General features: G+C 41.1%; 1 protein-coding gene across 2 annotated transcripts in view; it reads left to right on the top strand.

The window, feature by feature from the left end:
* Window positions 1-24,211, top strand: part of shq1 (SHQ1, H/ACA ribonucleoprotein assembly factor) — a 141,110-nt gene that overhangs the window by 81,505 nt on the left and 35,394 nt on the right. For both annotated transcript variants that reach the window (XM_087994454.1, XM_043708353.2), the window contains one exon: window positions 10,913-11,033. In XM_087994454.1, the coding sequence (XP_087850580.1) occupies window positions 10,913-11,033 (121 nt within the window). The remainder of the gene's footprint in view (window positions 1-10,912; window positions 11,034-24,211) is intronic.

Below are 24,211 nucleotides of genomic sequence, written 5' to 3'. Positions count from 1 at the left end.
ACGAGTTTAGTTTGGGATTATGTTTGGCAAGGACAGTTTGGACCAAAGAGGTCTGATTCTGTGCGCTGTGACTCATGACACTGAGATGGATTGGATGAGTAGTGAACCCACCGACCCTGTGTGCGGCAGAACCTACTAGTAAAAGCTGTTGATGCTGTAGTTCTCCTAGTGCCATCATCAGTGAAGAGGGAAATGCTATAATTGCACTTCCTCGATTGATTGATGTGTTCACATGCTCAAAAAATGTACAATCAAATTTCCCACATGAGCATTTATTGACATTTCATGATGACTCCAAGTTGCAGAATTATTAGCAGCAAGAGCTTTTCTTTTCAAACTTTTCAATGACACTCTCCTTCCTACCGTTTATTAAAAATTCAGGTCTGCCTAGAATATTACATTTTCAAACCATGACAAAAGCTTCCTGTTGAAGCTCGCGTACTCATTTATTTCGACCAGGAAGCCTGATGACAGCCAGAGATGGAAAGGAATGCACTTGTTGTGATACATAAAATAATCTATTAATGATCTCAACGCATCCGTTTTAAGCATTATATAAAAATGCAAACACTAATTAATCTCTAGCATTATTTGATCGAATCAAGGGAAGTAGAATCTGTTTCTTAAGCTGTTGTTGATTAAAGCAGATAACCAGCTGAATATGTACAGGTATGATATCTGAAATGCAGCAGCTCAGGGACTGAGACTATGATGGAATTAGGAGGGTTTTTCTGGAATTTGAATTACCTTAATGAATTGAAGCTGCTGGTCGCTTAAGGGACAAATACAGTCTTTCTTGGCTAATTAACAGGGCTGTTGGTGTAACCTGTGGTTATTAGATTTAACCAGCTCTATCGCCAGGAAATTTCTACCCCACTGTAATGAAGAGTGATGTTCTGCTATCTTGCTAGGTTTAAACATTCGTACTGCTCTGTGGCATGTCTTTCAGCGATCTCTTCTCAATGTTTAGCAGGAGCCTGACCTGTTTATTTCAAGAAAAGGGCAGTGCTAACCTTTTATAAGCAGGTGCATCAGTGTAGTTATTAAAAGAAAGGTACTAAATATAATGGGCAGCTGAATTTAGGGGTCCTGCCCTCCTGCCCCCCTGCCCCCCCCCTCGTAACAGCTGAATGTTATCCTGAAGGCAAAAGATGGCGAATATTTTGTGCCACTGTTACCTCTTCCTTTCTCCCCTTCTCCCTTTTTTTTTCTGTCTCCTTTCTAAAGCAAGATAGCAAACTGGAGTCTTGTGAAGTGTTTTATTCCTGAGACCACTAAAACTGAATATTATTAATAACTTGTGGCGCATGTGCAATGCACTTTGAAGGAAGCACACTCTCTGCCAAGTTGAATTATCTTTGAAGGGAAGTGGGGGTGGGTTAGTGAAGAAGTAGTCACTTAAGTTACAACTTTGATCTCTGTTTGACCTGCATTTATATTTTGTGGCTGTTTAGATAAATTTTGGCTTCCAGCTCTGTTGCTTGTACAGTGTAAAGTCAGAACTTGTGGTATTGTTTATCCTCCAAGTTCTTTCTCTCGGGCAGTTAATTGAGTACTCCTAGCTGTTAGTTTGATGTAAACATTTTATAGGTTCATGTTTCATTTGTGAGACCTTTTGAATATATTCTACCTTTAAGTTTCTACAAATGATGGTGTGAGCTTAATTTTTGCCAACTTTCTCTTCACCTGAATTCCTGTGCAAGAACGTAGAATTACAGGTGTTCATATCTTTAGCTGCTTTTATTAACTCTTAACTAGAAAAATAGTTGTTCAGTCTGTACAGATTTATCAGTATATGTTCTTCCTGTTCAATCAAAAACAAATCTAGACAGGTACAGCAAATAATCAGAAGGCATCTAATATAAAAGTGGGGGTGGTCTTGCTGCAACTCTATTGGGCATTGATGACACTGCATCTGGACAATAAAGGTTTGGTCATTACTTGAGGAGAGATGTACTTGCTTTGGAAGTACTTCCGAGAACGTTCCTGAGGCAGATTCCCTATAAGAAAGAGTTGCCCTGTGAGGGAACGTTGAACAAGTTTGCTCTGTACTCACTGGTGAGTGTAAGAATGAGAGCTGATCTTATTGTCAGCTTGAGTTAACAAGATCATGCTTTGCTGCTCTCACAAACAAATAAATTTCCTTAAAAGTTTATATAGGAGAGGGGATTTGTATTGCTGTAATTAAAATCAGCTAGTTCACCAGAGCATTCTGGGCTACATTTGCATTTAACTGTACCCCACTGCTGCATTTATCATCAGAACTACTTGAGGATTGAAGCAATAAATTAATCTTAATGAAAATAATGGAGTCTTTGTTTTGCCTTTCCCCAGTCTTGGCTTTCTTTCGGCCAGTTCATGAGCTGTAAGTCATGGCATCTGAGTGGCAGAAACTGGGTTCTTCCAGAGAGCTATTCTTTCAATTTGTAGAAACTTAAAGGTAGAATATATTCAAAAGGTCTCACAAATGAAACATGCCAAAACTGAGACTTGACCTCTGGAGGATACTTGAGTGTATACCAATGTACATAGATTTTCTGTCGTTTAGTGTGAATATATTGCTTTAATACCAGCTTCTGCATTTTCTATAGCAGACTCAAAGTTAACTCTTCCTTTCTCCACAGATGCAGCTGAGTTGTCTGTCTCTATTTCAGATTTCCTGCACCAGCAAATATTTTGTTTTTAATCTATGATTTTGAGGTTGGCATAAGTTTTTTTTTTGAATGAAATAATTTCAGAGTGAAATCTTGACATATGCATCTAATAGAGAAAGTAATTGATTGCTTTCTTCCCAAAGTGAATGACCAGGAATTGGCAAAAACCCAAATGTTCCCTTTGGCCCCAATCACCGACTTCGTGAAAATTTGCTATTAACTGGTTTTGATGCTTGTGTCAAAATGAATTTTTGGTTAATCCCCTGTGATTTTAGACAAAACAGTCTGCATCTTGCTGATGCAGGCCTTTTCACATGACATTCTGGTGGAAATTTCCTCTGCCCTTTTTGATTTGAATAAAATTTGTGCTGCAATTTGCTGATAGAGCAATTTAATGACAGTGAAGGAAAGAGGGTGTCTGGGACCTTAGTGAACCAGGCATCAACAGTGTGCCTTCATAGAACCAATGAGATTTAAGGATTGTAAAAGAGGAATGACCATGAAATAGAGTGGACTTGAATCAAAATAAACAGCGGAAGAGAAGTAGACAAGTGAAGAAAACATTGCTTGAGAGAGATAAGGGAATATTTTTAAAAAATTAAAAATCAAACTTGAGCCACAAGAAGGGGACACAGCAGTTCAGATTGCCTCCTTGTGTGGCAAGCGAGATGAATTGACATTTCAGATACAATTATCAGATGGATAAAAGGTTATGTTCGGTATTAATTATAAGCTGCAACATTCTGTGGTAGATTTAATCAGCGATTCATGTAAAACTTCAGTCAGGCTTTAAAAATAACAGGGCATTTAAGGACGTGAAGCTGTTTGTGAGAGACAACTACTAGAGAATCAGAGGAAATAAACCCAGCATTTTGCAGCTTGTGATGTATCTCTGCATGCCTTGAGCTTTTGGAATGTTAATTGTATGTGTAATTGCATTGAGGTGCTGGACGTTCTGTTATACCCCATTAAACAAAAGCTAGAGGGTTCTTGTAGCACTGTGGTAGAGTCCCTATTTCTGAGCCAGATAGACCCTGGTTCAAGTCCCAACCACTCCAGAGGTATGTCATTGCATCTCTGAACAGGTTGATGAGAAATATCTAAACCAAAACTGAAACTAACTGACATTGGGTTCCCAGGATGACCAATTCCACCTCAGAAAAGTCCCAGATGGCCTCCTCCTTTCATGATCGCAACTTCCCTTCCCCCATGGTTGATGATGCTCTCCAGCGCATCTCCTCCATTTCCTACCCCACCACCCTTGAACCCCACCCCTCCCAATGCAACAAGGACAGAACCACCCTGGTCTTCTCACCTTCCACCTCACCAACCTCCGCATACATCACATCATCCTCTGACATTTCCACCACCTCCAAAATGGACCCCACCACCAGAGATATATATCCCTCCCCACCCCTATCAGTGTTCCAGAAAATCCATTCCCTCCGCGACTCCTTCATCAGGTCCACGTCCCCCAACAGCTCTCACCCCACTCCTGCCACCATAGGAAGTGCAAAACCAGTGCCCACAACACTCCCCTCACCTCGGTCCAGGGGATCCTTCCACATCCGTCATAAATTTACCTGCACCTCTACCAATGTCATCTGCTGCATCCGTTGCACCCGATGTGGTGTCCTATACATCGGGGAGACAGGATGCCTCCTTGCAGATCATTTCAGAGAACATCTCTGGAACACTCGCACCCACCAACCCCACTGCCCTGTGGCTGAATACTTCAACTCCCCCTCTCACTCCCATCAAGGACATACAGGTCCTGGGCCTCCTCCACTACCAAACCATTACCACCTGATGCCTGGAGGAAGAACACCTCATATTCCGCCTTGGGACCCTGCAACCTCATGGGATAAATGCGGATTTCAACAGCTTCTTCATTTCCCCCCCCCCCCCCACATTATCCCAGTCCCAAGCCTCCAACTCGGCACCGCCCTCTGGACCCGTTGGTCACTCCCCCCTCTGACCTAGCACCATCTCCCTCACCTTCATCCACTTATCGCCTTCCCAGCTACCTGTCCCCAACCCCACCCCCCTCCCATTTATCGCTCTGCCCCAACCCACAAACCTCATTCTTGACGAAGGGTTTATGCCCGAAACGTCAACTCTCCTCGGTTGCTGCCTGACCTGCTATGCTTTTCGAACAACACCCTCTTGACTCAGATCTCCAGCATCTGCAGTCTTCACCACCTCCTAACTGAAATTGTGGTTGATTTAGAAAGTACACGTTTTCACGTGCCAGCCCTTTTGTAAAAGCTTAGAGAATGAAAGAACTTAAATCATTTTTGTGACTTGTCACGTTTGCAAGATGTACGCATTACAATGATTGACTTGTTTAAAGTGAGATCGCTTGTCCAGTTTTTTTAATGTACGATCCCACACACAGCAGATGGACCAGATATATTACTTTGCAAATGTTGAAAGTTGGAATGTGGCCAGGACTCCAGGATAAGTGCCTTATTCAAGCAGGGCCTTATAGTCTTGTATTTCCTTATGAACTAGTAACTGGATGGGTTCTCTGTTAAATGTTTCATCCACTAGTGACACTCCATTTGTGCAGCACTAATGAATCAAACTAGTTTAGGTGATTAGGTCTGGTGGAACTTGAAACAGCAAGAGACTGCCATCAGTTGAGGATAAATAATAGTAATGAAGAGATTCAGCAAAAGACCAGGGCTGGAAAATAACTGGAATGAATTTCAATGTTTAGAAACTATGGTTTGTTTCCCTTATTCCCAATTCTTAAGATGATGAAGTGTAATAACACCTGAAGGGAAAATATCCTTAATGAAAACAAAAAGTAACATGCCACAAAAGTTAATTCATAAGGAATATTGCAGAGCCACTTTACTGGTGTAGTTATGAAGTCGGAGAGTGCGAAAAGTGACCCTTACAGGTGTGACAGTCCACTGGAGACTCTTCAATACATTATTCAATTGATCTTTTATTGATTGGGCTACCCTGACACCATCTATGTGTGTACTTCTGACTAGAGTAGTTGAGAGTGTCTTTCTCGGTACAAAGTGCCTTGACGCAAATCCTTGAACAATTTTCCCAAGTAAATGTTCTCACCGCCTTCAATCCTGGTGACAACTGTGGGGAAGCTCTGTCAATGGAATGGCAAACAAATAATGGTTTGTATATTGTTGCAACGTGTACTGTGACCATTCCTGAAATTACATGCATTGGTATTGGACGAAGTTAGAATTGAGTTATGCTGATACTAGCTGAAAAAAGAAGGTGGGTCTTTGCAGAAAGAAGTGTTTAATTACCCCAGATTGACTGTCTCTTTAGAATTCATAGCATTTCAGATACTGAGCTCTGAAGTTCAGAAGATTTAAAGACTCACTTTGAGATTTGACCAACAGGTTTTCCCAGTTTAGTTCCAGAGCACAATAGACAAACAACATTAAAAGCATGCTTTGTAATGTGGATGTTTTAGAGTTATCTCTGAAAAGTGCATAATATTTGGAGTTCTTGGCTAAATAATCCCTTAATGACACTTCATTTATGCATTAGAATCATAGAATCCCTACAATGTGGAAACTGGCCCTTCGGCCCAACAAATCCACACCGACCCTCCGAAGAGTAACCTACTGAGGTCTGTTCCCCCAACCCATTATCCTGTATTTTCCCCTGATTAATGCACCTAATCTGCACATCCCTGAACACTATGGGCAATGCATGTAGGTGTGCTCGCTGAGCTGGAAGGTTCATTTCCAGATGTTTCGTCACCAACTAGGTAACATTTCAGTGGGCCTCCAGGTAAAGCACTGTTGATCATTCCTGCTTTCTGTTTATATGTTTGGGTTTCTTTGGGTTGGTGATGTCATTTCCTGTTCTTTTTCTCAGGGGGTGGTAAATAGGGTCTAGCTCGATGTGTTTGTTGATAGAGTTCCGGTTGGAGTTAGGAATTCTCGTGCGTCTCTCTCTTTGGCTTGTCCTAGGATGGATGTGTTGTCCCAGTCGAAGTGGTGTCCCTCCTCATCTATATGTAAGGACACTAGTGAGAGAGGGTCCCCTCGTTTTGTGGTTAGTTGATGTTCATAAAGAAACAAACAAAGAACATTTGCAGCCTAGGAACAGGCCCTTCGGCCCTCCAAGCCTAATCCGATCCAAATATACTGCCTAAATCTGTCGGTCACTTCCTAAGCATCTGTATACCTCTGCTCCCCACCTACTCGTGCATTTTTCCAGATGCATCTTAAATGAATCTACTGTGCCTGCCTCTACCACCTCTGCTGGCAACGCATTCCAAATGCCCACCACCCTCTGTGTGAAGTACTTACCGCGTATATCCCTCTTAAACTTTCCATCTCTCACCTTGAAAGCGTGACCCCTCGTTATTGAATCCTTCACCCTGGGAAAAAGCTTGTCTCTATCCATCCTTCATGATTTTGTAAACCTCAATCAGGTCCCCCCTCAATCTCCTTTTTTCTAATGAAAATAAACCTAACCTACTCAACCTTTCTTCATAGTAAGCACCTTCCATACCAGGCAACATCCTCGTAAGCCTTCTCTGCACCGTCTCCAAAATGTCCACATCCTTTTGGTAATATGGCGACCAGAACTGTACACTGTATTCTAAATGTGGCCAAACCATGTATCTGGTGGCTAGTTTTCTGCATGTTTGTCCAAGGTAATGCTTGTTACAGTCCTTGCACTGTGGGCAATTTAGCATTGCCAATTCACCAACCTGCACATCTTTGGGTTGTGAGAGGAAACCCATACAGACACTGGGGGAATGTGCAAACTCCACACACACAGTTGCCCGAGGCTGGAATCGAACCAGAGTCCCTGGCACTATGAGGCAGCAATGCTATCCACTGAGCGGTCATGCTGACTAATAGATAATTTAGTCTCGTTTTAGTTTGAACTGTCACAGTTTGTCAGCATTTTCTTAGTATACTTAATCTTGCTTCCTGATGCAGCAACTTGTAGTCAGTATTCCCTCTCAGCTATTCAGCATTAACCTTCAGTTATGAACATTGAACTGTGAATCTTTTTCTGTGAGGAAATTAGGGGAAGCTGTTTGTAGTCCACATTTCTTTGAAGAACACATTTTAAGTTTGTTGATGTAACATGTTAACTTCAGTCTTGTCATGACAATGGTAAAATATTAATGTTCAACTTCCATCATCTAACTATTATCTGAGATCTTCCATGGGCTGAAATGGTTTCAAATGAAGGAGGAAACTGTGTCATAAGATGGCATGAGTGGCCACCCGAGGAGCTTTGGCCAAGCTCATGCAACAAATATGATATGGAAAAAGACAGAATAAGCTGAAATTAATGTTGCTTCAGAAGGTACTGAAATTCTGATGTGAAGATACACTCTCTGTTTTTTTTCTTATTTTAACCTTTCTGGAAGTTTCTCATGTTTAGATGAGAGATGCCTGGAGATTATCCAGCTTGAAAAATACTTGGCTGACTTATTGTTTGTTGTTTTCATTTCTTCTTGTTTTAATTTGGATGATTTGTGGACTTGGAAGCAGTTTGTGATAACAGAACAGACCAAGCAAGCGTTTGTTTGTGAGGCCAGACCTGGAAGTCAGTGGCAGTCTGAGTTTGAATAAAACGGTCCCTACAGACACAGCGATCCTGGGCTGAGCATCGTGTTTAAACAGATAACACAAGTTGACTACTAATGATGTCAGTACCTGGGAATTGGTTCTGTCAAGTCTGGAAGGAACCAAATATTCAAGCAGATGACAAATGTTAAATGGTAATTGAGGTCTTGATAAATGGTCAGTTTATCGGTGTAGGATCAGAGTTTAAGTTGTTTTCTTCTAAACTATGTTGTTTGGGTAGATGAGTTTTGGTGGCTCATGACGCAGCAAGGACATTTGAAATATGATATTAAAAGTCTAATGATGAACGAGAATCTATTGCTGATTGTAGAAAAAACCAATCTGGTTCACTGATGTCCTTAAGGGAAGAAAACGGTCATCCTTACTTGGTGTGGCCTACATGTGACTACAGTCCCACAGCAATGCAGTTGACTCTTAACTGCCTTCTGGGCAATTAGGGATGGGCAATAAATGCTGCCTAGCCAGTGGCATATTCATCCTGTGAATAAATAAAGAAGAAAAAAAATCTCCTTGCCTAATCTCCCTCACCAGCTTCTGGAACCCAAGAAAATTGAAAACTGAGTCAGAAGTATTACGAAGTTGATTCTGTGAACTCAGGTGACCCTGATCTGTGATTTCAGTAATACTAACAAGCAGTCTACATGACTGTCTCTGAAACAGTGAAAATGGAAGCCATTGAAGTAATCTGGCCAGTTTTGTTGTGTTATTAATCTCTTAACTGCGGTTATTTGTTTGTCTTTTGTGTGAATGGGAGCTGAAAGCAATTATCTTGGGTTTAAAGCATAGACATTGATCAGATTACCATGTTTAATTTTATTCTCTGCTAAAGTTATTGTATATTTAATAAATGATTAAGTCTTTTGAGAAACACAGCTTGTGTCTGGCATTAATCATTCACAAAGTCTGGGGTAGATTATTCAAAAGTCTGGCTGAGAACCACTAGAGTAACTGTTGGGAGTCTCCGAAGATTTGTGTTGCAAATACAGAGGAAGAAAAGCCAATTTGATTTGGCTACCTGTCTCTGTGTCCTCATGCTTGGAAATAGGTGAGTGACTTGTACTTCAAGAAAACGACTATTGGACAGAGCAAAGAAGGGAAAGAGATGCAAAACAGAAACTAGAAGCTTTCTTCTCTCTCCAGTTTCTCCTCCAACCTCAGCACCAGTGATGAAATAAGTTAAAGAAGCAACCATTCATTTAGGACTCAAATATTCTACAAATGTCACTCTGTCGAGTATTCAGATATCAACTAAGTAACCATTGTGTCTATAGCCAATAACAACTCTAAAAACTTCATACACTGCATATTCTTCATCTTCCAGTTGTACTAGACATTCCTCCCTTTTTAAACCTTGAACTGTGTTTGTGTGTATTTTTATTATGCTTGCCTGGGTTAATGAGTTAATTGAACTTACTCCTCCTTTCACTCTGGGAAACCTTGATTCTTAATTTTGATTGGTACTGTGTTTTAATTGAAGTGTGTGTGGTATGACTGCTTGCTTAAAAAGTATAAAAAAATGTTTATTGTGACTGACCAAAGGAGTTTAAAAAAAGGACAGCTGGTTTACTCCTCACCTGGTCATAACGTTAGTCATGAAATGCAAAGCTTGATCTCCCACCTAATTACAGTAAATTCCTGAGTACCATATCTGAACTGCAGTGAGGTTGGCTTTCATTTCAACTTAATTTTCACTGTATTGAGCCCTGTTTCTTAATCAACCTGTTCAGAAAAATTATTAAGCACCCCCCTGAAACAGGTGGGACCTGAACACAGGCCTCCTGGCTCAAAGGTAGGGATACTACTGCTGCACAGAAGAACCCTTTCATGCTGTGTGAATAACCTGAATACTGCCTGGTTGAGTACAGATTAGCCAGAGTACAAAGCTTCTGTGCTGAATCACTGGTAAAAGCAAGTATTAAATATTTCTAGATAATTAAATGAGATCATAATTGCATTTGAGGCAAGCTAGAGTCCCTGTGTTGATTTGCACTTCAGTTATACGTGACAACTGTTTGCAGAAAGTGCATTTTGGAGTCGTCTGAGATGGTATGGCTAGAACTGCAGAATGATTAACTGGGAGAAAGTACCACAGCAATTCTGTTTCTGATCTGATCCACGTAAAATTTGGGGAGTAAGGAACACCATGAAAGACTTGTTAAAAAAAAAACCTCTCTGGACATGTGTAGAAATATGCTTATTAAATGCCAGCACCATGAGACATTAATCTCTTCATGACTAAACTCGCAATTATAGTAACTGGAGCCATTAAGAAATTAGGATGAGAAAAGTGTCTGATATCTTCTGAATTATTCTACATTATTTTAGAAATGCATGATTAAATAACTGAAGGTATCAACAAAGCAAGAAACAGAGGCTACAGAAAACTGGTTCTCTTATGAAGCAAGTTGTCACATCATAGTTTTTAATTAGCTTGTATGGTTGTCTTTTAAGTGACTGGGAGATAACCTATTTATTATAGCATTTGAAGCTGCTTTTTTCCTTAGATTTTAGGATTTAGTTATGGAAAAAAATTTGCTTTTATGATGTCTTTGCTTAAGTAATTAGTTCCATCTTGAACTTTATTCATAATCTTTGTGAACATAGCATTGTTTATTTAACATTTAATTAAATATTTATTTTCTTCCTTTACATCAGGTAAGTCTGCTGTTCTGAAGTCCCTGCTGGGCATCCATAAGATCTTCAGAGAGAGTGACCCTGCATATCTTTTGAATGACCTCTACATCACAGACTACTGCATTTGGATCCAGAAAGTGAAGTAAGTCTCCTAGCAATACAATTGGGTAATCTCAGCAAACTACAAGGACACTTTCACAGCCTGTAAACTGGCAGTACTTGTGTGACCTACCGTGCATAAATTCTTTCCGATATTTGCATAGCTCTATAGGGTTGCTAGGTGACACTCTGTACCTTATTGAATATGTATAAGGAAAAGTTAAGTGGCTGCCAAAATATGCCATTTGAAATTTATTGTTGTACTCTTCCACATATCATTCTTTCTACAAGCTGCTACTTTTTTTCATTTGTGTATTGCGGGTTGTATTTCAAGTCGTCATCTTTTCTCTGACAATTTCTGAAGTCTTGTAAACCCTTCAAAGATTTTGATGCGATTTCTTTGCTGCGTGATATTTTCAGACAAAATATGCATTAGGAAAATGTCACTTTGAGCTTCAAAGAGCTGTCCACCATTTGACAATATGAATGTTCTTCATAAAGTTGAAAAATGTGGCAGGTAACCAAATCTGAAGTCAAAGGTTTCAAACTTGCTGTCAGGTTATTAGACAATAGAGGCACGCACAAAGTGACAGCTTTGGAAGACTGCTCACAAAAGCCTTGCAGACAGACTTCTGTTTTAAGTCACAGACCTTGAAATACGCATGAATATTTGTTGGAGAGGGTGGGAAACAGAAGTTTGGTAAATCTGCTGTGATCACAAGGAGTAACATCTCCAAAAATGTCACAGTATTAATGACATTTTTTTCACAGCAGAACTTAATTCCACACCACAATATAATTTATGAGCCATTTAACTTTCTGGTGTGTGCTAGCACTTTCCATCTGTTTGATAGAGCTAAATTTGTCCAGATTGACGTTGGCTTGAAAATTGATCTTCACAGCATTCAGGGCAGAGTGTATCGCTGTGCACGTGCTGAGTTTTTGAATATTCCTAAGAGGTGTATTGGTCAGTTGATAAAGTCTAGCTTCGCATAATGGGCGGCACGGTGGCACAGTGGTTAGCACTGTTGCCTCACAGCGCCAGTGACCCGGGTTCAATTCCCACCTCAGGCAATTGACTGTGTGGAGTTTGCACATTCTCCCCGTGTCTACGTGGGTTTCCTCTGGGTGCTGTGGTTTCCTCCCACAGTTCAAAAATGTGAAGGTTAGGTGGATTGGCCATGCTAAGTTGCCCGTAGTGTTAGGTGAAGGGGTAAAATGTAGAGGAATGGGTTTGAGTGGGTTGAGCTTCGGCGGGTCAGTGTGGACTTGTTGGGCTCAAGGGCCTGTTTCCACACTGTAATCTAATCTAACCTAATAAGATGGCACTTCGTGCTGATCTACGTTTTAATTTCTATAGATGAGCATATAAATGGTTGCTTGGTAGTACAGAGCTCGCATACTTTTGAAGAGCAAGACATTCTGTGAAAGATTCACACCTTGCACTCATCAGAACAGAATTGCAAGAATACTCGATCCTTATGGAAGCAATAATTTGTACTGCGGGATAAGAAGGTGCTGTTTGGTTGCCATGTGGACTCTGCAATAAAATCACCAGTATTCTGAGGCTATATGATAAATTCTGCCATTTGTACAATGTTGTTCCCAGATAATTAGCATGCCAGTTTAAGTTAATATGGAAAATCTTGAGTGGTATTGATGGGCCTATGTTATGAAGTGGGTCAAGCCATCTGGGCTGATGGCTAAGCAGTGACCAGGTGGAATTTTGTTGCTTTCAAGGGATTTGGGTCAGACTCTTCCTCTCCTGGAAGATGGCGAGAGAGGAACGTAATTGGCCAGGTTGACATTGATGGAGGCCTGACACCACACATCGATGAAAAACAGGATTCAGTCTGCACAACTTCACAACGTCTTCATTTTGCGTAGTGGGGTTTGAAACAGTTACTCATGCTTAAGGTATCCATATTATAGTATTTTTCTGCTCTTAGATAGTCTGTTAATACATTTGTTTCTTTTTTTGACGGTCTGAAAAGCACAATGTGCCATTTTCATTGTGCTGTTCAAAAGATGAGTTTTGGGTTAGTTGAGTATAAGTTAGTGTAGCAATCAGTTCGCTAATACTCCAAGAACAATGTTCTTTAGTTACCCAATATTTTACCAGGGCCTTGGATTTTTTTATGACTGGTATTCTGTGATTTTGTTTTTCCCCTTTCCTGTGGAGGTTGGACTGCAGAATTCTTTCATTTTCCACAAAACTGTAGTTCAGTTAATGTCGTTATCCCATTAGTGTGTAATCAGGACTTGTTCTGTGCCTAGAATACAGGATTGGATGATAGCAGTGGGATGAAGGCAGGTAGGCAGCTTTCATAATCAGAATGGTGGGTGTGCTGGGCCTGGGTAGCAATATGAACGATTTTAGTATGTAATGGTATTACTGAAGAGTAAATCTGGAGTTCAGCAGAATTTGGATAGTGTCTGCATTAGGAGGTCCACAGTCTGCCAATTCTAAACAGGGTGAGGGGAAGTGTGTTGCTGGTGGGAAGAGCCAGAATAACATTTAGAATGAAGTTTAAAGTAAATTTGCTCAGTGACTGTGAAATGCTTTTTGAGTGTGATCCATAGACACACCATCCATAGACCAAATTTCAAGGTCCTGATTTAGGCTTTTTCAGTGAGTTGGCTTAGCACCTTTTTTATGACTTTTCTCCAGAGTCTGTTCTGTTACTTTCAGTAAAAACCCAGATATTTTCTGTCTGAATATTACACTTTAATACAAATATTAGAAGAACCCCCTTGCTCTTCAACTGTGGTATTTCCATTTCCCACGTGAGTGAATGTATATTCATAGGTTTCATTCTCTGGTTGATCAATTTAATATCAAGCTGTAGGGATATTTTTGCAGTTAATTGATCCGTTCGATACAAAATAACCACATGGGAGCTTTCCAACTTTGATTATGGCACTTTGTCTTGTTAACTTGGGCTGGATTGGAGCAATGCCAAAGAGACGTTGAGGAAGCAATTTAACTCAAGGTTATTAACAGACAATCTACCCCATATCAATAAATAATATTGGCTTTGGCAGTCATGAACTACCATAACAGTAGCTCAGTGGTTAACCCTGCTACCTCACAGCACCAGGAACCCAGGTTCGATTCCACTTTCAGGCGACTGTGTGGAGTTTGCACATTCTCCCCGTGTCTGCATGGGTTTTCTCCGGAGGCTCTGGTTTCCTCCCACAGTCCAAAGGATGTGTAGGTTAGGTGGATTGGCCATGCTAAATTGCCCATGGCATCTAGGGATGTGCAGGCTAGGTGAATTAGCCATCGAAAATTCAGGGTTACAGGGTCTGGCTGGGCTGCTGTTCAGAGGATCAATGTGGACTCAATATGCTGAATGGCCTGCTTCCACACTGTAGGGAGTCTGTGATTCTATGGCTAGGAAATTGAAGTTCCTGTTTAAATCTATTACTAATTTTGTACGTGGTAAAATGCAAATGTGGTCTGACTTGGGTAAACTTAGTGTACAGAGATAAAGTCATCTGTTGTATACTGAGAGCTTTGTTCGTATCATTTTGGAGGTCAGCTTAACTTTGTTTAGAGTTTACATTTATTTCAGTTTAGATTAGATTCCCTACAGTGTGGAAACAGGCCCTTCAGCCCAAACAGTCCACACCGACCCTCTAAAGAATGACCCACCCAAACCCATTTCCCCTCTGACTAATGCACCTAACACTATGGGCAATTTAGCATGGCCAATTCACCTGACTTGCACATCTTTGGACTGTGGGAGGAAACCGGAGCACCTGGAGGAAACCCACGCAGACACTGGGAGAATGTGCAAACTCCACACACAGTCGCCCGAGACCGGAATTGAACATGGGACCCTGGTGCTGTGAGGCAGCAGTGCTAACCATTGAGCCACCGTGCTGCCCTTTGACCACACAGACTGGCTGTGTACAAATTAGTTGCTGCATTTTTGCAACACGAGTGACTGTCTACACTTCCATTGGGAATAGGAGTTGGAACATCATTTTGAGGTTGTACGGGATGTTGGTGAGGCCACGTTTGGAGTACTGTGCGGTTCTGGACACCCTGCTATAGGAAGGAAATCATTAAATTCAAAAGGGTTTAGAAAAGGTTTACTAGGTTGTAGCTCAGAATGGCTTTGAGTTATAAGGAGAGGCTGGACAGGATGGGACCTTTTTCACTGGAGTGTCAGATGCTGAGGGGTGACTTTGTTGAGGTCTATAAGATTGTGATGGGTATCGGTGAGGTGAATGGCAAAGATCTTTTCTCTAGTGTAGGGGAGTTCAAAACCAGAAGACATAGGTTTATGGTGAGAGGGGAAGGATTTAAAAGGGACCTGAGGGGCAACTTTTACATATAGGGTGGTGCATGTATAGAATGAACGGCCAGAGGAAGTGGTGGTTGCAGGTACAGTTAGAGCATTGAAAGACATTTGGACAGGTGCACGAATAGGAAAGGTTTCAAGGGATACAGGCCAAACGCAGGCAATTGGGGCTCGTATAGTTTGGGAAATCTGGTCGTCGTGGGCGAGTTGGACTGAAGGGCCTGTTTCAGTGCTGTATGAATCTACAGGTTGGGAATCCTTTATCCAAAAACCTCAGGAGCAACATTTCTTTTTTGGATGGGTCCATTGGGTCTTTTCAGGGTAGCCTAAAAGAAAACTTTTTTTTTCCCCAAAAGGCCCAATGTCGGTGTGTCTACACATGTGCTTTCAAAAAGCCTTTTGGTTTTTAGGTGTTTTGGGTTTTTGGGCATGTGAGTGAAGGATCCCCAACCTGTAGTTGATTGGCTGTAAAGCACTTGAGACCACGATCAGCTCCAGTGATCATGAATGACTCTAAATACAAAGTCTTTTTTGGATCTGTGATATGTCTGTCTCAATACTTGTCTGTTTTTTAGGAGTTTAGCTTGTGGTATACTTAATAATTTTGCTTCTAAATTTCCAACCTCCGTGCTTAAACATTGATCAACTAAGGACACCAGTCTCTTAGGTTGTTATAGCTGTCTCTGAAGTTTATGGTTTTGTCATTAAAAACATCATAATGACCTTAATTTCACAGCAGTCCGTTTTCCGGTTAATGTGTATTTCTGTCAACCAAATGGATTTATTTTGTCATGTCACCTTAGAACCAATTGACATCTGGTTTTGTCAGATGTGTATTAGGGACAGGAATAGATATGTTTTAATTAGTTTGTTGAAAGCCAGTGTTATTTTGATAGCTCTTTGTCTTGGCAGCTGAACAATGATAAAACAGAATGTAGGGTAATTTCTCCTTGCTTCATACCTGCCCAGACAACACAACATGTTCATGTTCAGTAAGCTTTGGAACCTCGACAAGTCTGACTTCATTCTGCAGCAATCACTAATTTGGGAACACCAGTCAGTTACAAAAGTCCTTTGTTTGTTTCATCATTCTGAAACTCTTGGAATATTTCCAAAATTATCAGCATTAACCTTTGGATTTCCCAAAGCTAACGCATCACTGTTCAGTAGACCACTGAAGGAAGATATGGGACTAGTTCAGTTTAGGAAACCTGGTTGGCATAAGCTGAAGGCAAAAGTGAGGACTGCAGATGCTGGAAACCAGAGTCTAGATTAGAGTGGTGCTGGAAAAGCACAGCAGGTCAGGCAGCATCCGAGGAGCAGGGAAATCAATGTTTCAGGCAAAAGCCCTTCATCAGGAATGTTAGAAATGTTAGGCTGAAGGGTCTGTTTCCGTGTTATAAGACTCTTGATTCTTCAGATCCAGTTCTCTGACAGTAGAGAGAAGGTACAATGCCTCTGAATGGTGATGGTGTGGGTGGAGCAGTGGTGGCACTTGGAATTGATTGGTAAAGTTCGGGTAAGTAATGTTCTTATTTAGTGTTCCTACGATCTTCGTAGAGACTGATAACCTTTAAGATGGATTTTTTCATCTTTTGTCATGGGATGTGAGCTTCATTGGATGAGCCAGCATTTACTCATCATGATGACTCCTGTGAAAGTGTCGGTGAGTTGCCTTCACAGTGAATTGTGCAAAGAATCACATGGCAAGATTTGACATTTTAAGTGTCGCATTACGTTTTATTCTAACAGATCAACATTGACTATGCATTACATAGGAGGCAGTTAATCCTCTCAACAACTTGAAAGCTATCCCTGAACAACTAAACAAACTGAACCTCAGCTTCCACGTTTATACAGTACTTTGCAATGCTGTGCCATTCTTGTTTTTATGTTTTCAATTCCGCCCAGTTTCTCTTTTCCCTGCTACAGTGAGTTATTTTGAAAACCACTTCACTCCATCTCCCTGGGTATAATCCAAATTTTCTTCAGATTATGATTGAAAGATTTTACTCAGGGCTAATGGTTCATAGTTATTGTTTCATAATAGAATTATGTAAAATTAAGATGTGCCATAATCCTATCTCGTAAATTCCCCTTGGGTTTTGCATGGTCTTATTTATCTAAAAGTCTAACTAGTTATTTTCAGACTGTTCAATACTGCCTGCCAGCATGATATTCCATACACATTCCAAGAAGGAAAGTGAATGTCATGTCCAACTCTTGGCATTTCTAAGCCACACTTCAGCACTGAAAGCATTCACTTGTTTCTGGGTGGCACTGAAGCTGACTCACTGCACACTGAAGTTACATGTGTAACTTCAAGCTTTGATTCATGGGTTTAACTTTGCAATCTGGCTTTTGCTTTCTGGATTTGTTCCACAAACATGTGGAAGAAACCTGAATTTTAACAGGATCCTCAGACAAGAAATGAGGGATCTGGGAAAAGGTCCTAAAACGCAAACCTGTGCCAGGTCAGTAGACCGCAAGTTCTGATCTGTCAGGGGCAAGTGTAAGGTAGATGTCAGAAAGTATTTATTGACACACCAGGTACTCAACATCCAGAAAGAGTTAGATGGGAGATGTGTGAGGCCTGGGCATTATATCAGTTCAATGGGGATTTGCGGGGATGTTGCCGGGGTTGGAGGGCTTGGGCTATGGGTGGGTTGGGGGGCGGTGGTGGGTGGGGGGAGGCTGGCTGGGGCTGATTTGCCTGGGGTGTTGGAGACTGAGGGGTGACCTTGTAGAGATTTGCAGAGTTATGAGGGGCATGCGTGGGATAGATGGACGGGGTCTTCTCCCTGGGCTGGGGGCGTCCGAAACTGGAGGGCATGGGTTTGGGGTGAGAGGGGAGATCTGGGGGACAGCTTTTTCGCACGGAGGGTGGTGCATGTGTGGAGTGGGCTGCCGGAGGGAGGTGTTGGAGGCTGGTGCAGTTGCAACATTTAAAAGGCATTTGGATGGGTATATGCCACAAGGATCTGTTTTGGGACCACTGCTGTATGTCATTTTTATAAATGACTTAGACGCAGGCATAGGTGGATGGATTAATAAATTTGCTGACGACACTAAAGTCAGTGGAGTGTGGAAGAATGTTACAGGTTGTAGGGGTACTTGGATTAACTGCAGAATTTGGCTGAGAGATGGCAAATGGAGTTCAGTGCAGCTAATGTGAGGTGTTGCACTTCGGGAAGAATAACCGGAAGGCAGAGTACTGGGTCGATGAAAAGATTCTTGGCAGTGTGGATCTGCGGAGGGATCTTGGAGTCCATGTACATAGATCCCTGAAAGTTGCTACCCAGGTGGATAGTGCTGTTAAGAAGGCATACGGTGTGTTAGGTTTCATTTGTAGAGGGATTGAGTTCCGGAGCCGCAATATCATGCAGCAATCATACAAAACGCTGGTGCGGCCACACTTGGAAGATTATGTACAGTTCTGGTCCCCATATTTCAGGAAGGATGTGGAAACATTGGAAAAGGTGCAGAGGAGATTCACCAGGATGTTGCCTGGTCTGGAGGAAAGGTCTTATGAGGAAAGGCTGAGAGACTTGAACCTGTTCTCATTGGTAAAAAGGGTAAGAGGGGATTTGATAGAGACATACAAGATGATCAGAGGGTTAAATAGGGTAGACAGTGAAAGTCTTTTTCCTAGGATGATGATGTCAGCTTGTATGAGGGGGCATAACTACAAATTGAGGGATGATAGATTTAAGACAGATGTCAGAGGCAGGTTCTTTATACAGAGAGTGGTAAGGGCATGGAATGCCCTACCTGTTAATGTAGTCAACTCAGCCACATTACGAAGATTTAAACAATCCTTAGATAAGCACATGGATGATTTTGGGATAGTGTAGGAGGACGAACTGAGAATAGTTCACAGGTCAGCGCAAAATTGAGGGCCGAATGGCCTGTTCTGCGCTGTATTGTTCTATGTTCTATAACGAGAGAAGAAGATTGTAAAGTTAATATTTTGGAAGAATGAGATCAGATCCTCTAATTAGCCCATCTTGTGTCGTAAAGAACAGCTTATGAGTGTGAATTCTTCAATTTTTCCACAGATTGAAAACTTAAAATCAAGGTGCACTGAATTTTTTAAGAAATGGCTATAGTTGTTTCAAAAGAACCGTCTCCTGGGCAGTCTGCTCTTCCGAATCAATGGCTATTGACTGCAAAGTTGGCTAGTGCCAGTTAATTTTTCATATTTCTGTGCAGGCATTGCCCAAGTGGCTAATATTTAATGTATGTTATGAGCTAGTAGGCTTTTTATTCATGATGTTCCCATCCATGAGAGAGCTGGCAGGAACCCTGAGGCTTTTCTATCTCTTTCCCTTTCGCAGGCGCTCTCCTTTTGACATGCAGCCAATGTAATGCCCTTAATGCCATCCTGACTGTGACCAAATAATGCAGCACAAACTGGACTCCAAGTTAGAATTTTCTGCCCTGTAGGAACTTGCAACGACTTGACTTTATTATATTCTTTCCATAGTACAGTTATTGACAGATTGCTTTTTGCAAAGAGGCTGTAATAGGACTTGCCAGGAAGTGTTTGCTTCTGCCGGTCTAGAATTAGATTTAGAATTAGAAACCCGACAATGTGGAAACAGGCTCTTTGCCCAACAAGTCCACACCAACCCTTCAAAGAGTAACCTACCCAGAACCATTCCCTTATCCTACATTTACCCCTAACTAATACTCCTAACCTACACATCCCTGAACACTATGGGACAATTTAGCATGGCCAATTCACCTAGCCTGCACATCTTTGGATTGTGGGAGGAAACCAGAGCACCCGGAAGAAACCCACGCAGGCACGGGGAGAGTGTGTAAACTTCACCCAGACGTTCCCCCGAGGCTGGAATGGAGCCCGGGTTCCTGGTGCTGTGAGGCGGCAGTGCTAATCTAAGTATTCTACTGTATTCAGCCACATTGAGGAGGGTCTGTGCTATCATATAATGCAACATCGAAGATTTGGTAGGAATTCAGCATTTCAGCTCCTGGCTGCTTCTCTACTGATGAATCCTATCTTGTGAGATTTTAGTCTTGGTTGTTTGATCAAAGTTAGAGCTGTAGAATAAAAATGAAGATGGATTTCAAATTGTGCTTGACGGTCCCGAGTATATTTTATAATCTGTGACAGAGAAGTACTTACAAGCATTGTATATTAGGAATAATCATCCTGAAAGGAAATTTTCAACCATTTAGGCTGCAATTTGAATATTTATGTTGCCTTTCAATGTAACACTCCTGACTGTCCTCATTTTGCAGCCTGACTGAACATAATGCAGAACACATTTTCTTAAAAGGATTGTCTTTTTTGTCAAGGAATTTTGACAAGTTTTTTGGGGGGAAGAGAGGAAGTTTAATTTTAAAGGCTTTTTTTTCCAGTAAAGTACATTCACAAGTTTGCTTTTCAAAAGAAAGATGCTCAAACGAAACCTGGTTAATATGTCAGAACGAGTCTTGGTTATTTCCACAAAATTTGCAAATGGTGAATTGTTGTTACCCAAAATCAGCAGCAATAAGCACCTCAAACTATTGTTGTGGTGTGGTCCCTGAGCATAGCCGCTTGTTAAATGCGTGTGTTGTGAATAATAGGAGACATAAAAGAGCGATATCTGTGTAGTATGATCCATCCGAGGCTGCACACTTAGTTTTTTTAAAAAGAGAAAGCTGACAAATGCGCCTCTGCTCAGACAAGCGCAAGGGAGTAGTCAACGGTATGTTCATTGCTGACCAAAGCAACAACTGAAGTGGGTGAGAATAGCATGTTCATCATGCAAAAATGTAAAAGTAACAGCAAGTTGAATTAATTAAATCCGATCCTAATCGTTTATTACTGGCCTCATGAAGTGTTTTCTCTTGTTCACCTTCGAAAATATCAGCAAGGACCTAAAAAGACCAAAATATATATGGATTCGGATTACAGTGGCGTATCATTGACATACCCTTGGTTCATACTGCCATCAAAGTAAATTCTTAACAATGAGGGTTCTCTTAGACATCAGAAAGTCAAATCCACTTATGGGAGTAGGAGACTCCACGTACGCGCAATCCTTTGCTATAAATTTGAGAATGTGGCGTGAACAGAGTAAGGGCAGATTATGGCATCATTTCTATCATTGCCGCCCAATAAAAAGATGCACCGATAGATTCGGCTTCACTTTCAAATTAAATCACCATTTTTCCTACATTCTTTAAATATGAAATACCTGCTAGAAACTACTTACAGGCATTTGGGTAATAGACAGGTTTCAGCTCATTTGCACCAAGGCAGTCTGCTGAATCTGCCTGCTTAAGTTCATTTACTATAAAAGGGTAACAGTTTGACAGAAGTACTGGATGACTGCAGGAGCTGTGCTGATGATCAGTCATTCCTCTGGTAAAGCTGAAAAATGAAAGGTCGTTGAGGAGAAGTATATCTGAGCAAAGTAGGTGAATTGCCTTAATCTGGAATGCTTCCCTTTAAGTACGGAAAACGATGTCTCGTTTCATTAATGTATTTCTGTTGTATGAATAGTACTAAATGTATTTTAAGAGACGTGCAGAGCCTCTGAACATGGCTTAAATCTGTAAACTAACCATTTATGTTGTATTTTGATGCTTTGTGTAGTGTGCACTGAGTTAAGGACAACAATGTATGCAGGAAAGGAGCCTCATTCCATTGTACACATCAGTTCACTGAAAGCATGTCTGATGCAAAAAGTCTCTATTGATTGATGGAAGTACTCACTGAGTGCATTGCATATAAATCAACAAGCTTCCCAGTTACTGAGGGAAGCAGTTAATCTTGTCTGTACTAATAAGGCAGCGGATTGCCAGTATCTGTTCTCTCGTATCTTTTCAGTTCGGTTTGACATTATCATTCATTTAAAGAAAAGTATTTCGCCTTTATATCAAAATGGATTTAAAAGCTGCAGTAAATCAGTTCTGAAAATATAAGATGCACCACCCTGTTGAATTATGTTCACTGTTACTTTCTGCAGAGAAAGATTGCGATACTAAATCTGTTATGATGTATGTGCTTATTTTTGCTTCCATAGGTCCATTTTTTGCTATCTTATTCCTGTATAATGAAAAGTTGTCCTGAAGAGAGCATTTTGACACACATAAAGCTTGATCCTCTTTTTTTTGTCAAATAAAGCAGACTGGAGTAAGTAGGGATGGCTGTGAGGAGGAAGGTGAATCCACAGTAGTGAAGAGACAATGTGTATTTTCTTTGGATTCAAGGCCTATTGATTTCCCTTGCATCGTGAGCAGATTTTGTGGATGGTTTTTCACAAGATATAATATTTTTCCAAGTTGCAGAATATTTCCAAGTTAGCATTTCTCTTTTCAAAAAAATAAATTTGACAGCTGTGTTGTTCTATTCCAAGATCTCTGAAGACATGAAATAGTTTTCAAAGTTTATCTCTGCAGTCCAAATCGCAACTGAAATGTTATAGTTCCCACCTTCTGACAGTAGAGGTCCTCAGTGAATTGCTGTTTCCTCATTTGCTCACGTTCAGACTTGACGTGAACATCCTTTCCTGCCATTTATTATTTCTTTTGTTTTGTGTCTGCCACCCCCACACCAGAGGAAACCAGAGGGTTCTGTCTTAACCAGAGTGGAGCTAAGACCTGCTGTTGTGCCTTTTGATTTGCATGTGCCCTTTTCCCTCAATCTTTTATCGTTAAGCAGGCAATTAATCTTGTGCTTACATTTTTACTGCTACGTGCGAATAGACATTTTGCACCATAAATTTTAACCATATATTTTATGCAGCTCCTTGCCCAGTCCTGGAGTTGGAAGGAAGCTTTCCGTTGTAGCGAGCAGCGACGCAGCAGGAATCTATATATGATTGGAAGGTGCATCACTTTAATTCCTGCTGTCTAATAGAGATTGATTCTGAATGGTTCAACGGGGTACAACTAAAGATTTCTGTAACCAGAGGAATGATATACCAGAAAGGCCCAGTTGGTTGCCGAGAGCTCCAAGATTCAGATATTGTACTGGGCTATCAACGGTATTGGATTCATAATTATAGTCCTGAACATAACCATTGATCAAATTGTTAATTCTGCCTTTTGAATTCCCAGTATCAGGAGCAAAGTTTCAAGTTCACCAGTGCATCGGGTTAGGACTAGCTGATGCACTATCCACTGCATCCAGATTTACTGCTGTATTCTTTGTTGATCTTACAGATCACTGAAAAATGCTCTTTAATACATCTGCTTTTGTGTTCAGGACATGGACGTGGTCTCTGACTTAAATCCAAGCATCTCTTACAGACGTTCCTTGCCCATTTTTTAAGCAGGCTTAATTTTTAAGTGGGCCAGCAATAACAGTTGACAATTACACAGCTCATTTACTGTGGAAATTGCTCCCAGGTCCTTCGTGGAAGCTTAAGGTCATAATGGATGCAGAGCCAAGGCCTAATAGATGTGACATTTAGAAGGTTTTTAAAGAAGCGGGAGGTGGCGAGACAGATTACAGGAAGGAATTCCAGAACTTGGTATTTTTGCAGCTGATGGCACAACACTCAATGTTGAGGTAAAAAGAGACACTGTGGGTTCCCATTTAAATAGAATGGTAAGGAAATGAACAGCTTGTTTCAGATTAAAGTCATTATTAAACAAGGGATCAAAATGCTGGCCAAATTACAGTCTGCGGTTGAAAGAACAAGTTCACGATTTCAGTCTTGTATCTATTCAACTGGAGGAGATTATATCTTGTGCCTGCCTGACTGTGAAAGGTAGTTGTGGGTTGAGAGTGTAGTGCTGGAAAAGCACACTAGGTCAGGCAGCAACCAAGGAGCAAGAGAATCGATATTTCGGGCATAAGCCCTTCATCAGGAATAAGGGAATTCAGCCCTGATGAAGGGCTTATGCCTGAAATGTCAATTCTCCTGCTCCTCGGATGCTGCCTGAC

Source organism: Chiloscyllium plagiosum, unplaced genomic scaffold (assembly GCF_037043375.1).
Source record: "Chiloscyllium plagiosum isolate Xiang-an unplaced genomic scaffold, Cpla_swu_hap1 HiC_scaffold_14, whole genome shotgun sequence".
Classification (NCBI taxonomy): domain Eukaryota; kingdom Metazoa; phylum Chordata; class Chondrichthyes; order Orectolobiformes; family Hemiscylliidae; genus Chiloscyllium; species Chiloscyllium plagiosum.
The sequence above is the reverse complement of the archived record's forward strand: the minus strand, read 5'-3'. Positions and strand labels throughout refer to the sequence as shown.